At 42.5% G+C, this 15,995-nt stretch overlaps 1 protein-coding gene across 1 annotated transcript in view; it reads right to left on the reverse strand.

The window, feature by feature from the left end:
- Positions 1–15,995, reverse strand: part of LOC109908726 (WW domain-containing adapter protein with coiled-coil-like) — a 46,054-nt gene that overhangs the window by 13,225 nt on the left and 16,834 nt on the right. The window contains exons 5-8 of the mRNA XM_020507376.2: positions 11,966–12,081; positions 11,236–11,357; positions 7,900–8,154; positions 9–131 (exon numbers count right to left, since the gene is read on the reverse strand). Of these exons, the coding sequence (XP_020362965.1) occupies positions 9–131; positions 7,900–8,154; positions 11,236–11,357; positions 11,966–12,081 (616 nt within the window). The remainder of the gene's footprint in view (positions 1–8; positions 132–7,899; positions 8,155–11,235; positions 11,358–11,965; positions 12,082–15,995) is intronic.

The following is a 15,995-nucleotide window of genomic DNA, read 5'->3' on the forward strand; positions in this document are numbered from 1 at the left end:
AGTCCTACCTTGGTTGGAGAGCTGGGCTGCTTGGGAGAGAAGAGTGGTGATGTTGAAGGCCGACGGGCCGGCCGTGAGGATCTTATGAAGCAACGACTGTAACGACGCTTGAGTGACCGCAGCTTTGAGGACTAGGGAGAGAGAAAATAGTGAGGAAAGATCATCTAAAAGCATTACAGATGATCCCTAATTAGGGGTGTACCGGTACATGTATTCGTACCGAACAGCTCGGTGCAGGGAACTTGGTTCGGTCCTCACGGAATAAATCGTAATATATAATTGACGCATTTCAAACAGTCCTTTTGTGATGCGCAAACGGGAAAAGTTCTGTTCGATGGCGAGTTCAATAAACTAGGAGGATTCCTCATCATTGTTTAAAATCTCCAGTTTGGGAAAATGTTAGCTTCCAACAGCAATGGACAGAGTAGTGGATAAAACGTTAACAGTATGTCGCCGCACTCAACGAGAATAGCCTATGCAGCTGCCAACACCTCAAATATGTTGACACATTCACACACTCGCACCCGCCGTATACCGGAGCAAGACAGAAACACAAAGAAAGAAAACAGTCGTCTCCCAATTCAAGCAGCTCTTGGCAGTGGATTCCGACTGGGCCAAAGAAATAACAGGAGCAATATGTGGGCTGTGTTCATATTTTTTTTTACAGTCTTTGGTTTATAGCCGTGGATATGCGCATACTCTGTGGTTGAGAAGAGGGGGGTTTCATTAGTGGTTTCAGCACCTCGTGAACGTGCCCGAGCCACGTTACGAACTTCAAATCGTACACCCAGTTCAGCAAACAGTTAGTACCCGCTCCATATAAACAAACCACAGCCAAAGTTATCAATTCATTTTCCATAGCACCTTGTGTTACTTAAGTGACAGCGATTCACATTATCCCGCAGTGGGAGATGTACCGTGCTAGACGCGCATCTGCCACTGAAATAGGCAGTGTCATGGTGCGTTCATAACTAAGTGGGAAGTGGATATTTACCAAGTACGACTGGGAAAAATCCACTTGAACGGCCATGAAACTGATAAATGACTAGTGGCAAACTAGCACACACCCACCTCTCCCACATGGTGACCTACTAAGGAAACTTCCTCGAAACAGTCTTTTTGGCAGTTAAATGCAACAAAACATGTATAAACTATAATTTGTTTACAAGCATGATAGCTGTACTTGTAGCATGGCTGACACAGCTCCTTGACAATTATCCAAATCTGCCTTTCTCAATGAGTTTAAGTCCCATGAATTAATCCAACTGGTAAATTCCCACCTCCCACATTACAAACGCAGCACCAGAGAGAAAACTGCAGAGGCCCAACAAAACAATCCGGTCACAACAGACAATGCCAGGAACATTGTAAATGCTGAACATCGTGAACGGCAAATAACTTTCCTGCTGTACCGAAAACCAACTCTGACAACAGCAATATGTACCAAACTTTGGTTTTGGTGAGCCGTCACACCCCCTAATCCCTAATATAATCCCTGTTTTAGATCAATACTGATCAGACCCACACACTGTAAAATGGGCAGCGGAGACCACCAAAGAGTAAGTTGGCCCACCAACAAAATGTAAACAACGGCGCAAATGCATTTGGTGACAGTGGCTCCTCTCTAGCTCAGGGATTTTCAATTCCGGTCCTGGAGGGCAGAAACACTTCTGGTTTTTGTTTCTACCTGGTAATTAACCGCACTCACCTGGTGTCCCAGGTATGAATTGGTCCCTTATTTGGAGAGGATGATGTAAACCAGAAGTGTCTCGGCCCTCCAGGACCTGCAATGAACAGCCGTTCTCTAGCTGCTCCAAGTGTCTCTTTTGAAGTAGGTGCAAACTTGATAAAACAATTTATATGTCTAAAGATAATAATAATAATAATAATAATAATAATAATAATAATTCCACCCTGAAACCATATAATTGTATGAAATTGATTAGAATCATAAAACTATAATCTGATGGTGTGTGTAGTTGTCAGAATTAGAACAAGGACCTTTTCTTCCTTTTTAGTGTGTAAGCAGGGTGCAAGTGGGAAACAAATGATAAGAGGAGCTATCGACAGACAAGCTGGACTACTGTGTTCCTTACAGGACATCCTGTCTCCACCTGTGTAGGTGAGAAACTGTTAGTAAAGACGGGGTATGCATTTTTGACGTTAGAACATTCTCGTGAATAAACTGTACTAACCTTTTGCATAAGCTGCGTCTTTGCCTAATTATTATTATACCCATGGTCTTACAAACCTCGGGGATTGGTCATTGATTGTTAGCTATTGATTGTTAGTTATAATCATTGGGATTGAACATTCTCATGACAAAACTGCATCAGAACGGTGAAACAGTAACAAAGTAGAGGATGACACAGAAGTGAAAATTCATTCCTGTCCCGTCTTGTCATCTTTTCCCCCTGTACTGATCTCACAACAGTTCTATAACCCCGGAACTTTCCTGTCCCTTCCCGATAAAAATCAGTCCCACTCATTTTTGCGAGCAGAAATATGTAGGCTATTGTGTTTGTTTAGGAAGCATCTGAAATCATTTCAGTAATGCAACATGTGACTGATGTGGTCGTCTTACCTACTTTAGTTGAATGCACTGACTGTTGGCCTTAAGTTGCTCTGGATAACAGCGTATTCTAAATGACCTAAATGTAGACAGATACAGGCTGGAGGACAAGAGCCGAGACCACAGCACCCAGAAATCTGTAGCCTACAGCGGAGAACATATGAACATTTACAACATATATATTTTAAAAACCTGATCGGCAGTAGGCTACTGGCTAAGTCAATCTATATTTATTTCACTCTTCACTTCAGATGGCACGGGTTTAGTTTACCATTAAGCCCAATTATGTGTTTAAGCTGTATGGAGTAGAGCAGCTATGCTGCTTCAGGCCGCTTGTCCCACTCTCCGGTTGGTAAGCTATTTGACTAAAGTTCAGCAGTTTCTTTTATTTTTTACAAGCCCTGTACTCAGTTCCTTCCTTGTCAAAGACAACTCCATAAACAAAATGTAGCTAAAACATTGCTCTTTCCTTGTCAGTAAGGTTAGTGATGGGTTCTTGGCTGAAACGCATTGTAATTCCGCTGTTGACGGCATCATCATTTAGCTGACTGACGTAGGTTGGCGTCTGAGGTAGTCTTTCACTCCCATTCATGCCAGAATCCTGGACCTTAAGAGTCCTGTTCCCGTGTAAACCTCTATCACAGAGCAGTGTTCAGTCTGGATTCCAGGTCAACTGATAGATGCTTACTAACGGGAAGCCTACATCATGTTGGATTTAACGGATTCCTGGAAGACCCCTTAGCAGTCATTTCTCTGTAGGTTTAGGTGTGCCGACCGAGCTGAGTAAGGGAAAGAAGGGAATCTCTGGAAGAGAGCAGAGCATCAGCAGGAAGAGAGACCGTCTGACCCACTTCTGGAGACGCAGTCTCTGTGCGTCCCAATCGGCACCCTACATCTTTCGTAGGGCACTACTTTTGACTTTTGAAATCGCCACCATTCGACGACACCCAGCAGGTGATTCAATGGACACAGACATTTGTGTTGGTCCATCTTGTCCTACTTAAGTACAGGCAGGAAGAAAAGCTTCCATTCTTGGACGTGGCTAGTAGTAAGCACAAAGATGTTTAGAGAAAAAAAAGAAGTGGTGGCTACACGAAGGTACTACAGCAGCATAACATTTGTTGGTTGAGTAGCGTTACCACATATTCCAATACAGTCTGATGTATATTTATTCAGATCCTGTTCGATTCAGAATTTGAGACAGATATGCAACAGATAGACAGCGGTAGGTAGATCTGTCAATTGAGATGACAACGCCACCTAGTAACCAGGCTACTTCCCAATAGCAAAACCCCAGAATGCAGAAACAGGAAATACAAGCATTTACATAACACTTCAGTCTGCGCTACTAATATTGTATCCCAGGTCATGCTAATACATTTGAGTGAATATTCATTCAGTTCTCGTGTTAGATTTCAAAATGCTTAGTATGGGACCTTCCAGGCTAGGCTGAGGTTAAATAAAATAAAATAATAATTTGGTCAATTGACATAACAGTGCCTGGTAACCTGGCTAATTCCCAATGTGAAAACCCAGAAATGTGGAAAGATGAGCCAGTATAGTGTAGTCTGCTCCGCTAAGATACTGCATTCTGCTTTTGACTCAGGGACCATAAAGCAGTCAGACAGACTGACACGCTCGCTCTAAACAGACATGTTATTTTCTGCATGGCCACTCATCGATGCATACTGAAGCAGTATTGGGCTACGGCTGTGTGACGTTGGCCCCGATGAGCACATTTGGAGCACTTAAGTAGGCCTTCCCCTCACAAGCCAGGCAGAGCCAGGGCCAGCCTCCAACCGAGAGACCTGGTAGTAGCAATACTAGTGTTAGGACATTTTTGTACATTTAAAAAAATCAAAAAGCTAGTTACAAAGAGATATAATTTGACGATATATTGTATAAATTCTTGCGCTAGTTGGCTGTACACTTCACCTTTTTAAATAGGGAGCCAAATTGTTTTCAGCACTTGCATTTCCATGACTGATCAAAAAGTTTTCTCATGGCTCTCCTCCCGTCTCTGCAGCCAATATGGTGAGAAATATGTTCGGAATATCCAACAGCAATAAAATCATAGTATTGAATAAAAATACATATAGTATTGTGAGAATCACAATAGATATCTTATCGGCACCAAAGTATTGTGAGGTCCCTAGCCATTCCCAGCCCTAAGCAATACCAGAACACCAAAACAGATGAAAGACAGAACAGGCAGAAGGAGAAAGAGAGCAGAGAGAAAGAGGAGACAAACAAAGAGAGAAAAGAGGTGGAAGGACAAGGGTAGGAGAGAAGCAGTGTTTTTGTAGCACACATGCGATGGAGTTTGCTAAACAAATACCTACTGGACTGATGCAAATAATCATGATATCATTCTGCCAGGTCAGCCATTGGTCGCGTCGGAGTTCAGATATCTGCATTTTCACCAGCGTTTCATATTGAAAATCAATGGGGCTGTTTTTTGCTTCAATAGAGTGATCAGAGGTGTGCAACTAGTTTTCCTTCACAAAAAAATACATGAAGCAGAAAGTGGCTTCATTTTCACCAGATGACAGAAGTGCAATGCTATTTGGCTAGCAGCCAAAGTAAATTAGCTTACAAATGGAAAAGCAAGGTCTTTCATAAACGATGCATCACCATCAAACTCTATATAAAAAAGTACGTGGACACCCTCTCAAATTAGTGGATTTGCTTATTTCAGCCGCACCCGTTGCTGACAGGTGTATAAAATTGAGCACACAGCCATGCAATCTCCATAGACAAACATTTGCAGTAGAATGGCCTTTTTGAAGAGCTCAGTGGCGTAGTGGTAGGCCACAGAAGCTCACAGAAGGGGAGCGCTGAAGCTAGTAATAATTAGTTGTCCTCGGTTGCAACACTCACTACTGACTTCCAAACTACCTCTGGAAGCAACGTCAGCACAAGAACTGTTCGACAGGAGCTTCATGAAATGGGTTTCCATGGCCGAGCAGCCGCACACAAGCCAAAGATCACAATGTGCAATGCCAAGTGTTGGCTGGAGTGGTGTAAAGCTCGCCGTCATTGGACTCTGGAGCAGTGGAAACATGTTCTCTGGAGTGATGAATCACGCTTCACCATCTGGCAGTCCAACGGACGAATCTGGGTTTGTTGGATGCCAGGAGAATGCTACCTATCCCAATGCATAGAGCCAACTGTTTGGTGGAGGAGGAATACTGGTCTGGGCCTGTTTTTCATGGTTCGGGCTGGGCCCCTTAGTTCCAGTGAAGGGAAATCTTACCGCTACAGCATACAATGACATTCTAGTCGATTCTGTGCTTCCAACTTTGTGGCAACAGTTTGGGCCTTTCCTGTTTCAACATGACAATGCCCCCATGCACAAAGCGAGGTCCATACAGAAATGGTTTGTCGAGATCGATGTGGAAGAACTTGACTGGCCTGCATAGAGCCCTGACCTCAACCCCATCAAACACCTTTGAGATGAATTGGAAAGCCAACTGCGAGTCAGTCCTAATCGCCCAACATCAGTGTCCGACCTCACTAATGCTTGATGCTGAATGGAAGCAGCAATATTCCAACATCTAGTTGCAAGCCTTTCCAGAATAATTAAGGCTGTTCTAGCAGTAAAGGGGGGACCAACTCCATATTAATGCCCATGATTTTGGAATGAGATGTTTGACGAGCAGGTGTCTACATACTTTTGGTAATGTAGTGTATTTCTAATGTTTATCATAGAATGTATAACCAGCTACATTTCCTAAAGTTTTACTTGAAGTTAATCTTGTATTTTACTGGAGACAATTAGGCTGCACTGAGAAAAGTAGCTGCACATCAGTCAGAGCACTGTCTTTTAGAAGAATGCCAATTCGTGAATTCTCGTCCAAGTATAGAAGTGCAACTGAAGTACAAACTCAGTCTGATGGTGAGAAATTGAGGGGGTGGGGCGCTGGAAGCATAGGCTACCTGGTAGTTAACATAACATTTTGGAGAAAGCCTTTCTATCAACCGTAAGGCTCTCCAGAGGGTAGTGCGGTCTGCACAACGCATCACCGGGGGAAAACTACCTGCCCTCCAGGACACCTACACCACCCGATGTTACAGGAAGGCCATAAAGATCATCAAGGACAACAACCACCCGAGCCACTGCCTGTTCACCCCTCTATCATCCAGAAGGCGAGGTCAGTACAGGTGCATCAAAGCTGGGACCGAGACTGAAAAACAGCTTCTATCTCAAGGCCATCAGACTGTTACATAGCCACCACTAACATTGAGTGGCTGCTGCCAACACACTGTCAATGACACTGACTCTACTCCAGCCACTTTAATCATGGGAATTGATGGGAAATGTAAAATATATCACTAGCCACTTTAAACAATTCTACCTAATATAATGTTTACATACCATTCATTATTCATCTCATATGTATACGTATATACTGTACTCTATATCATCTACTGCATCTTTATGTAATACATGTATCACTAGCCACTTTAACTATGCCACTTTGTTTACATACTCATCTCATATGTATATACTGTACTCGATACCATCTACTGTATCTTGCCTATGCCGCTCTGTACCATCACTCATTCATATATCTTTATATACATATTCTTTATCCCCTTATACACACAAGTGTAAGACAGTTTTGGAATTGTTAGTTAGATTACTTGTTGGTTATTACTGCATTGTCGGAACTAGAAGCACAAGCATTTCGCTACACTCGCATTAACGTCTGCTAACCATGTGTATGTGACAAATAAAATTTGATTTAGTAAGATTTCATTAGAATCAACGCTAAAAGCGACACAAAATGGTAGAAGCGCGCACACCAGACACACGGGAAATTCTCGTTGCTTCTGCAGAAAGTTGCAGGAAATACGAATCACTGATGCATTCTATTCATGTCTTCTGATAAACTTGGGCAAATTAATGAACTTTCTAGATATTTAGCTGATTCCCTACTAAGTTAAATAATTAAAAAAACATATTGTTGAATTCCATTTTAATGTATGGATTCTGTGATTCCCTTTGCATGACATATTTTTTTATAAAGCCTTAGTAACCTGCTAGTCAGGTCTACATATCTGCCTATTATCTGGGAGTTTCAGTACTCAGACAAAGGGCAGCTAGAGAAACATGGGCACAAGGTTGAAAGACCACTGTCTCCACCGTCATGAGCAAAAACAAAACCTTCAAGTATCACTTGCTGCTCCTAAATATTCAGCAATATTCTGTGTCTCTCACCTACTCCCTCTATAACCTAGCTTCCCTTGCTGTCCGCGAAAACATTCACCATAGTAGCCCTCACAGATAAGACTCCGTGCACATGCGTCTCTCCCTCTCTCACCCTCGTTGATCTTGGCCATGTCGACGCTGGCGTTGTTGAGCTGCAAGGCGGTCTGAAGTGCTGGGAGGAGCTGTCTGAGCAGGGAGGGGTCCTGGAGAAGGGGGGTATGGGCGTGGGACTGCAGGACCGGGGACACCGGCACCGTGGTGGGGGCTGAGGAGGAACAGGGGGTACCCGACGTGGGGTTCAGGACCGAGCCTGAGGAGGATGACTGTGAAGACACCGACGCTGGCTGCTTCTCCAACTGGGCTGACTCTGTGGGAGGGAGGAGATCTCACATGTTAAAAGCACTCACAACCGATTTAGTGCTGAGCAATTTTGACAGTTATCGGTTCAATTAGTAGAAGTTAATTTAGTAAATTTTTTCCTTCTGTGAGCTCAATGTGCACATCGCACCGTTTCTCTAGAGATAAATCAGATCCAACCTGAACTATGCAATTTTAGTAGGGAGTTGTAGTTTCCAACAGGTCAATATTCTACATTCTCGCATTAACCGTGGTAATGAACTAGAATGACCATAATCCATTGTGCATCTATTTGTCCGGTCTGTGTTTATTTTACGCCTGCTATTGAAGGGAGAAGAACGTACATCGTGAGGTGATAGAAAGCAGCTGTTGCTTCACGATGTCTCTCTACATGAAACAATACATGATCTAAATGATTGATAGCTGGAGGTTCAGCAGTCATGCATGTAAGCCTTATTTACTTTGAAGAACTACAAAATAGGGATTTTGTCAGACAACAGCTCTATAGAGATGAGATAACTTGGAAATAAACAATCATCAAATAAAACAAATATAATATAGACTGAAATAGTTGATTAAAGTGAATAAATGACTTCAGTAATGAGCGGTAATAGGCAGTTACTACCATCACGGGACTATAATTAATTGTTTATTCTGTTTTGTTACAGCATTCAACAAACATTATGCATTTAATGTCAAAACAATAGCATTAAATCGCTCAGCACTACTGATTCTTCAAGATGATTTTTGCAAGTGTGTAGGAAATGTTCAATGGAAATCAAGAAGCCGATATTAAACAATAGAAGCGGGACGATAGCAGTATTGCGATACTCATTAGTATCATGGCAAGGAAACTATACACAAAGAGGCTTTGACTTCTTTAGGAAAACAGCCCTAATGTCAGAAACAAACAAGTTGTCATCAAGACTCACATTAACATATTTTCCTAGCTATAGCACACATTTTATATACAGCGGGCTTTTAAAGGACCAAAGAGTTTTGTCTGCTTCATGTTTTCATTGTTGCCATGGGAAAAAATTATGCGATACTTATATCACATCCCTACTGGGCAGCAGATGCGTTTGTTAAAGACGGGATTCGCTCCAGGGGAAACTGCCTGTTAAAATTGGCGGAATCTCATTTTCTAATCATAAGTCAGCAAGTGGGTATGTCGAGTCACTGACAGACACACAGAAGTTCTCTCTTCGATAAATATGCCAAATTATTCAAACCATCTCAAATCAACAGGCTTGCGAAGTCTGATTAGAACCTGGCTGTTGGCTTATTTGAGAGTAGGCATGTGGACTGTAAGGCGCTAACTTAGTAAGCCGAATCTCCCCCTGAGAGCTTTTCCCCCCCAGCTGGCCCTCAACATTTTTAGCTTCCAAAGAGTAGTTCCTCTGAAAGAACAAACTTGATACTGTTCTTCCCTTTGTTTAAGCTGTACCACTTATGAACCAACCACAAACCAGTGACCTTGGCATAGTGAACACGCATGACAAACCTGAGTCCAAATAAATCTTGCAAATACCGTTTCAGCCCAGATGCCAGGTCTGGTAGGGGAGACAGAGCACTGTGCACCACCGCTGTGTTCTGGCTGTTTGACAGGAGGGGAGAGCTCTACTCTGCTCTGGGCGGTGCAGTAAGTTCCGCTCTCTCTCCCCCTCCGTTGCTCTCTCTCTCCCGGACGGTGACAGTGCAGTCAGTCTTTCTGTGTTTGCCAGAAGACATCAATCAGGTCTCTATGACGGCCCATGTCCACCCCCCCCCCAGTCTCCACTGACTGGCTGTACAGCACGGCACGCTCACTAACATGAACCACTACCACCGCTCCTGCAGTATATCCCCTAAGAGGCTACTGTTTCACTGAGATAATGGAAGGCCTGAGAACAAGACAGTGGTTTTTGAAGACAAGCAGCCCACAGATTTCATCAGACATTTTAGAACTCAACACAGCCTCCTCCCAGAGGCACACGTTCAAAACACGACCTTGACTCACAGATGCAGCATGAATTGAATCATACGTATAGACGGCACGGCCACAATAAGCTCATTCTTTTGGTAAATGTAGCATACGTCAGCAAGAAATTTAACAAGGATCATCCATGACTGATAAGAACATTCAGTAACCATTGCACATAGCAATTTGGCCAGGTCTTCCTTGTAAAAGGTATTTTGACCTCAATGGGAGACATGGTAAAAAAAAAAAAGACTCACTAGCAGCAGTAAAGTCAGTATGTGGTTGTATGACTTACTAGCAGCAGTAAAGCCAGTATGTAGTTGTATAACTCACTAGCAGCAGTAAAGCCAGTATGTAGTTGTATGACTCACTAGCAGCAGTAAAGCCAGTATGTAGTTGTACGACTCACTAGCAGCAGTAAAGCCAGTATGCAGTTGTACAACTCACTAGCAGCAGTAAAGTCAGTATGTAGTTGTATAACTTACTAGCAGCAGTAAAGCCAGTATGTAGTTGTACAACTCACTAGCAGCAGTAAAGCCAGTATGTAGTTGTACAACTCACTAGCAGCAGTAAAGCCAGTATGTAGTTGTACCACTCACTAGCAGCAGTAAAGCCAGTATGTAGTTGTATAACTCACTAGCAGCAGTAAAGTCAGTATGTAGTTGTATGACTTACTAGCAGCAGTAAAGCCAGTATGTAGTTGTATAACTCACTAGCAGCAGTAAAGTCAGTATGTAGTTGTATGACTCACTAGCAGCAGTAAAGCCAGTATGTAGTTGTATAACTTACTAGCAGCAGTAAAGCCAGTATGTAGTTGTATGACTCAGTAGCAGCAGTAAAGCCAGTATGTAGTTGTATAACTCACTAGCAGCAGTAAAGCCAGTATGTAGTTGTATGACTTACTAGCAGCAGTAAAGCCAGTATGTAGTTGTATAACTCACTAGCAGCAGTAAAGCCAGTATGTAGTTGTATGACTTACTAGCAGCAGTAAAGCCAGTATGTAGTTGTATAACTTACTAGCAGCAGTAAAGCCAGTATGTAGTTGTATGACTCAGTAGCAGCAGTAAAGCCAGTATGTAGTTGTATGACTTACTAGCAGCAGTAAAGCCAGTATGTAGTTGTATAACTTACTAGCAGCAGTAAAGCCAGTGAGTGCTGTAGCCTGCTGCATGGCCTCCCGTCTGTAGTCCCGGTCTTTGGGGAAACTGTTGACTGGCGCCGACTTAGTGCAGGACTCCTTCTGCCTCTGCTCTCTGGAAACAAACAGTTAGAACTCAAGTCTGCGTCTCCAATGACACCCTGTTCCCTATATATTGCACTGCTTTTAACCTGGGCCATAAGTTAAAACACATCGCAGTGCAAATCTTCATTTTTGACATGTGATATAGGGCAGGGGTTCCCAAACTCACTCCTCTCAGGGCCCCCTTCCAGGGCCGGGGAACATCCTGTGAGTGTGCCACGTCTATTTATATTGGCACAAGCACTGTTCATGACACAAATTGTTCCCTCTTGTTGGCAGCAAGAAAACATTGCAGTTTAAAAGCCCATTTCTTGCAATTCTATACATTTTCTTTATTCATGTGATACTTAAGTCACTCAAAAATTTCAACAAAATCTATGGGCTAAAGAACCTAGCTAAAAAACATTAGCTGACATGGGCTAGTTGATCTGGACATTTCTTAAAAGTTAGAAATAGCGTTAAGGTACACCGCTGCCCCCCACCCCAGTCATCACTGACTGAAAAGGCCAGCATTTTAAAAATGAAAAGGGAACCAGGCCAGCCAGTGCAGTACAGCTCAGCTACGCTTGGATCAGTCATGTGAAAGGGGAATGAAGTGAATGAAGATGGCATAATGCCTACCTCTCCAGCCACTCTTTGGGTTTCTCCCACTGTGACACCTCTGTTCTGCAGTTGTAGTAGTACTTCTTCCCAGAGGAACTGATGTGCTCTGACCAGTCATCTTTATCTTCACAAGGCTGAGGAGGAGAGAAGACGACAGTTATGAGAGAAGGCGGAGGGAGGCAGATGGGGATATTTAGGTTAAGGAGGGGAGAGAAAGGGACATTTTGCAAAGGAGAGAGAGGAGGGAACTGTAGGCAAATAGGGAGAAGGAAGACATTTTGGTAAATAGGGAATAGAGAAGAGGATACATTATGTATGAAGGGAGGAGAATATGCAATGACACATTTTATGTATGAAGGGAGGAGAATATGCAATGACACATTTTATGTATGAAGGGAGGAGAATATGCAATGACACATTTTATGTATGAAGGGAGGAGAATATGCAATGACACATTTTATGTATGAAGGGAGGAGAATATGCAATGACACATTTTATGTATGAAGGGAGGAGAATATGCAATGACACATTTTATGTATGAAGGGAGGAGAATATGCAATGACACATTTTATGTATGAAGGGAGGAGAATATGCAATGACACATTTTATGTATGAAGGGAGGAGAATATGCAATGACACATTTTATGTATGAAGGGAGGAGAATATGCAATGACACATTTTATGTATGAAGGGAGGAGAATATGCAATGACACATTTTATGTATGAAGGGAGGAGAATATGCAATGACACATTTTATGTATGAAGGGAGGAGAATATGCAATGATACATTTTATGCCATCAAGATTTGATAGGTGAGAAAAAAAGATACTGCAGCGAGAGAGAGAGAGCGAGAGAGCGATTAGGTCTGATGCAAGAGCTTGCAATGTGAAATATCTAGTATGTGAGGCTCCATCTGTGCTTTAAGGTTGGACTCTGATACCAGGGCTGGTTGGGAGATGACATGTAGGGATGGATGCTGGCTTACTCAACAGCTAGGACGGCTTCTCAAGCTTTTAAAATGTTTGTGTCATTGTTGAGGTCTATGCTTCTATGTACAACACCAAGAGAAAGTAACATTTTGTGATTCGGATTCTGAAAACCACATGCCCGGGGACTAGATACAAATCTGTCGACAAAGCGGACACATTTCCAGACGTGTGATTAATGTTGTGCATAGTACCAGTATATAAATCTAATAAAATCAGATCTTGCAAAGTAGAGATGGGCTTGAGTAATAGAGTACTGGAACGGACATCAAAGCTCCATCGTTAAGCAGAGATCACGTACTATTTTTATACTGTAACAAACTATTTGGTGGAATGTCCTTTGTGGCGAACCCGAAATAGACAAGTTACATTTAGTCATGAACACGACGTTCATTAGCTTGGACTCTAGAGTTCCGTTTGTAAATGTGCACACAGTTCTCCCTAAATTCCCTTTCCCTCCATTTCTCATTCCTTCAATTGCGTTCCGACCGCTCCACCCACACACACTTGAGGCACACTGAAATAAATTCCCATGAAAACAAATCTAACTGATGGGGTACACAAGCTACACTGAACAAAAAGATAAAGGCAAAATGTAAAGTGTTGGTCCCATATTTCACGCGCTGAAATAAAAGATCCCTGTTTACATCCCGGTTAGTGAGCATTTCTCTTTTGCCAAAATAATCCATCCACCTGACAGGTGTGTCATATCAAGAAGCTGATTAAACAGCTTGATCAGTACACAGTTGCAAAAAAAGGCCACTTAAATGTGTAGTTTCGTCACCCAACACCACAGATGTCTCAGGTTTTGAGGGAGCGTGTAATTGACTGCAGGAATGTCCACCAGAGCTGTTGCCAGAGAATTGAACGTTAATTTCTCTACCATTATTTTAATTTTACCTTTATTTAACCAGGTAGGCCAGTTGAGAACAAGTTCTCATTTACAACTGCAACCTGGCCAAGATTAAGCAAAGCAGTGCGAGTTACACAAACAAACATACAGCCAATATCACAAAATAAAATTAAAATATCTATGTACAGTGTGTGCAAATGTAGAAGAGTAGGGAGGTAGGCAACAAATAGGCCACAGAGGCAAAAATAATTACAATTTAGCATTAATACTGGAGTGATATGTGCAAGTAGAGAAAAGCCGCCTCCAACGTTGTTATAGAGAATTTGGCATTACATCCAACCGCAGACCATGTGTACAGCGTAGTGTTGGCAAGCAGTGTGCTAACAGAGTGAACAGAGTGCCCAATGGTGAGTGACTAACTGAGCAATCGAAGCCACTCCTCAGTAAAAGGCACATGACAGCCCGCTTGGAGTTTGCCAAAAGGCACCTAAAGGACTCTCAGACCATGAGAAATTAGATTCTCTGCTCTGATGAAACCAAGATTGAAATCTTTGGCCTGAATGTCAAGAGTCACATCTGGAGGAAACTTGGCACCATCCCAATGGTGAAGCATGGTGGTGGCAGCATTATGCTGTGGGGAAGTTTTTCAGCAGCAGGGACTGGGAGACTAGTCAGGATCGAGGGAAAGATGAGCGGAGCAAAGTAGAGAGATCCTTGATGAAAACCTGCTTCAGAGCGCTCAGGACTTCAGACTGGGGCAAAGGTTCACCTTCCAACAGGACAACGACCCTAACCACACAGCCAAGACAATGCAGGAGTGGCTTCGGAACAAGTCTCTGAATGTCCTCGAGTTGGCCTGCCAGAGCCGATCGAACATCTCTGGAGAGACGTGAAAATAGCTGTGCAGCGACACTCCCCATCCAACCTGGGAGAAACTCCCCAAATACAGGTGTGCCAAGCTTGTAACGTAACATACCCAAGAAGACTCGCGGTTGTAATCGCTGCAAAAGTTGCTTCAATGAAGCACAGAGTAAAGAGTCTGAATTCTTAGGGGGGGGGGGGGGGTAATCCATTTTAGAATTTAGGCTGTAACGTAACAAAATGTGGAAAAAGTTAAGGGGTCTGAATACTTTCTGAATGCACTATACAGAGTTAGATATATCTATCGGGCAATTAAGCGATTAGGATTGGTTATCTATAATGGTTATGATAAATGAGGCAGTGTTGCACACTGTTGGCATAAGCCTAGAGATAAATGAGCACATTTTTCTCCAGTACGGGCCTTGTGTTATAAGAATATTTTTCCCCATTCCAATTCAGAATATTTCTAATGCCAATCCTCCTTATTTTTGACAAGTGACAAACAACGTTGTAACCTACAAACATAATGACTATGTTCAATTTGCACCGGAACAAGGTTCCTTGCTGGTTGTTGCATCCCAGTCTTCACAGACGCGACCATCCTATGTCATGTGCAAACTGTCCACAAGACATTAAGATCCTCCTGTCCAATGACATTTAGTGTGAACCTGATCGAAGATGACCACTCCTACTCTGGGACGCGATATACATGGTTTCATCTATAAACTAAGGTACTAGTGAGGATTTCCTATGCTAGACAACTTGTTAAAGCAGTTGATAAATCATTGATATTCTACCAATCATTTTCATGTAATTACATTAAGGTGGGAACATAGCAATATTCAATCAAATTCACCAGTTGATTTAAAACAATTGAACCCTTTCGCATGGTTGGGGTCTTGTCAAACGATTTCGGACAAATCCGTAAATTTTTTGGTAAACTTTTCCATCTTTGCCGTTATGGCAGTGTAAATTGTTGTTGTGTCATATTAAGCATTAAGTTATATTATACATTTAACTTGAACCCTGGATCTAGCCGTCGGACAGTTTTTTATATGGAGATCTCAGAAATGCAGTGCAACTACGTAACATTGTATGCTTTCTTATGTTACAGGGTGATAACAGATTCCAGGGGCAAACAAATCACCCAAAATATATGTGATTAGTGCTATTCCAGACCAGATACAATCTTGGTAGACCGAGTCGTCATCTGTTCGTTCTTTCAACCCATCGAAATGTTAAACCAAGTATTTTCATTATATAGACACAACCTATGTGTTTAAATAAAATCAACTATATGTAGGCTACTGAGCGTGTCTGATGCTTTAAGCACACAGTGATTAAATAA

The sequence above is a fragment of the Oncorhynchus kisutch genome, linkage group LG18 (assembly GCF_002021735.2).
Source record: "Oncorhynchus kisutch isolate 150728-3 linkage group LG18, Okis_V2, whole genome shotgun sequence".
NCBI classification, from domain to species: domain Eukaryota; kingdom Metazoa; phylum Chordata; class Actinopteri; order Salmoniformes; family Salmonidae; genus Oncorhynchus; species Oncorhynchus kisutch.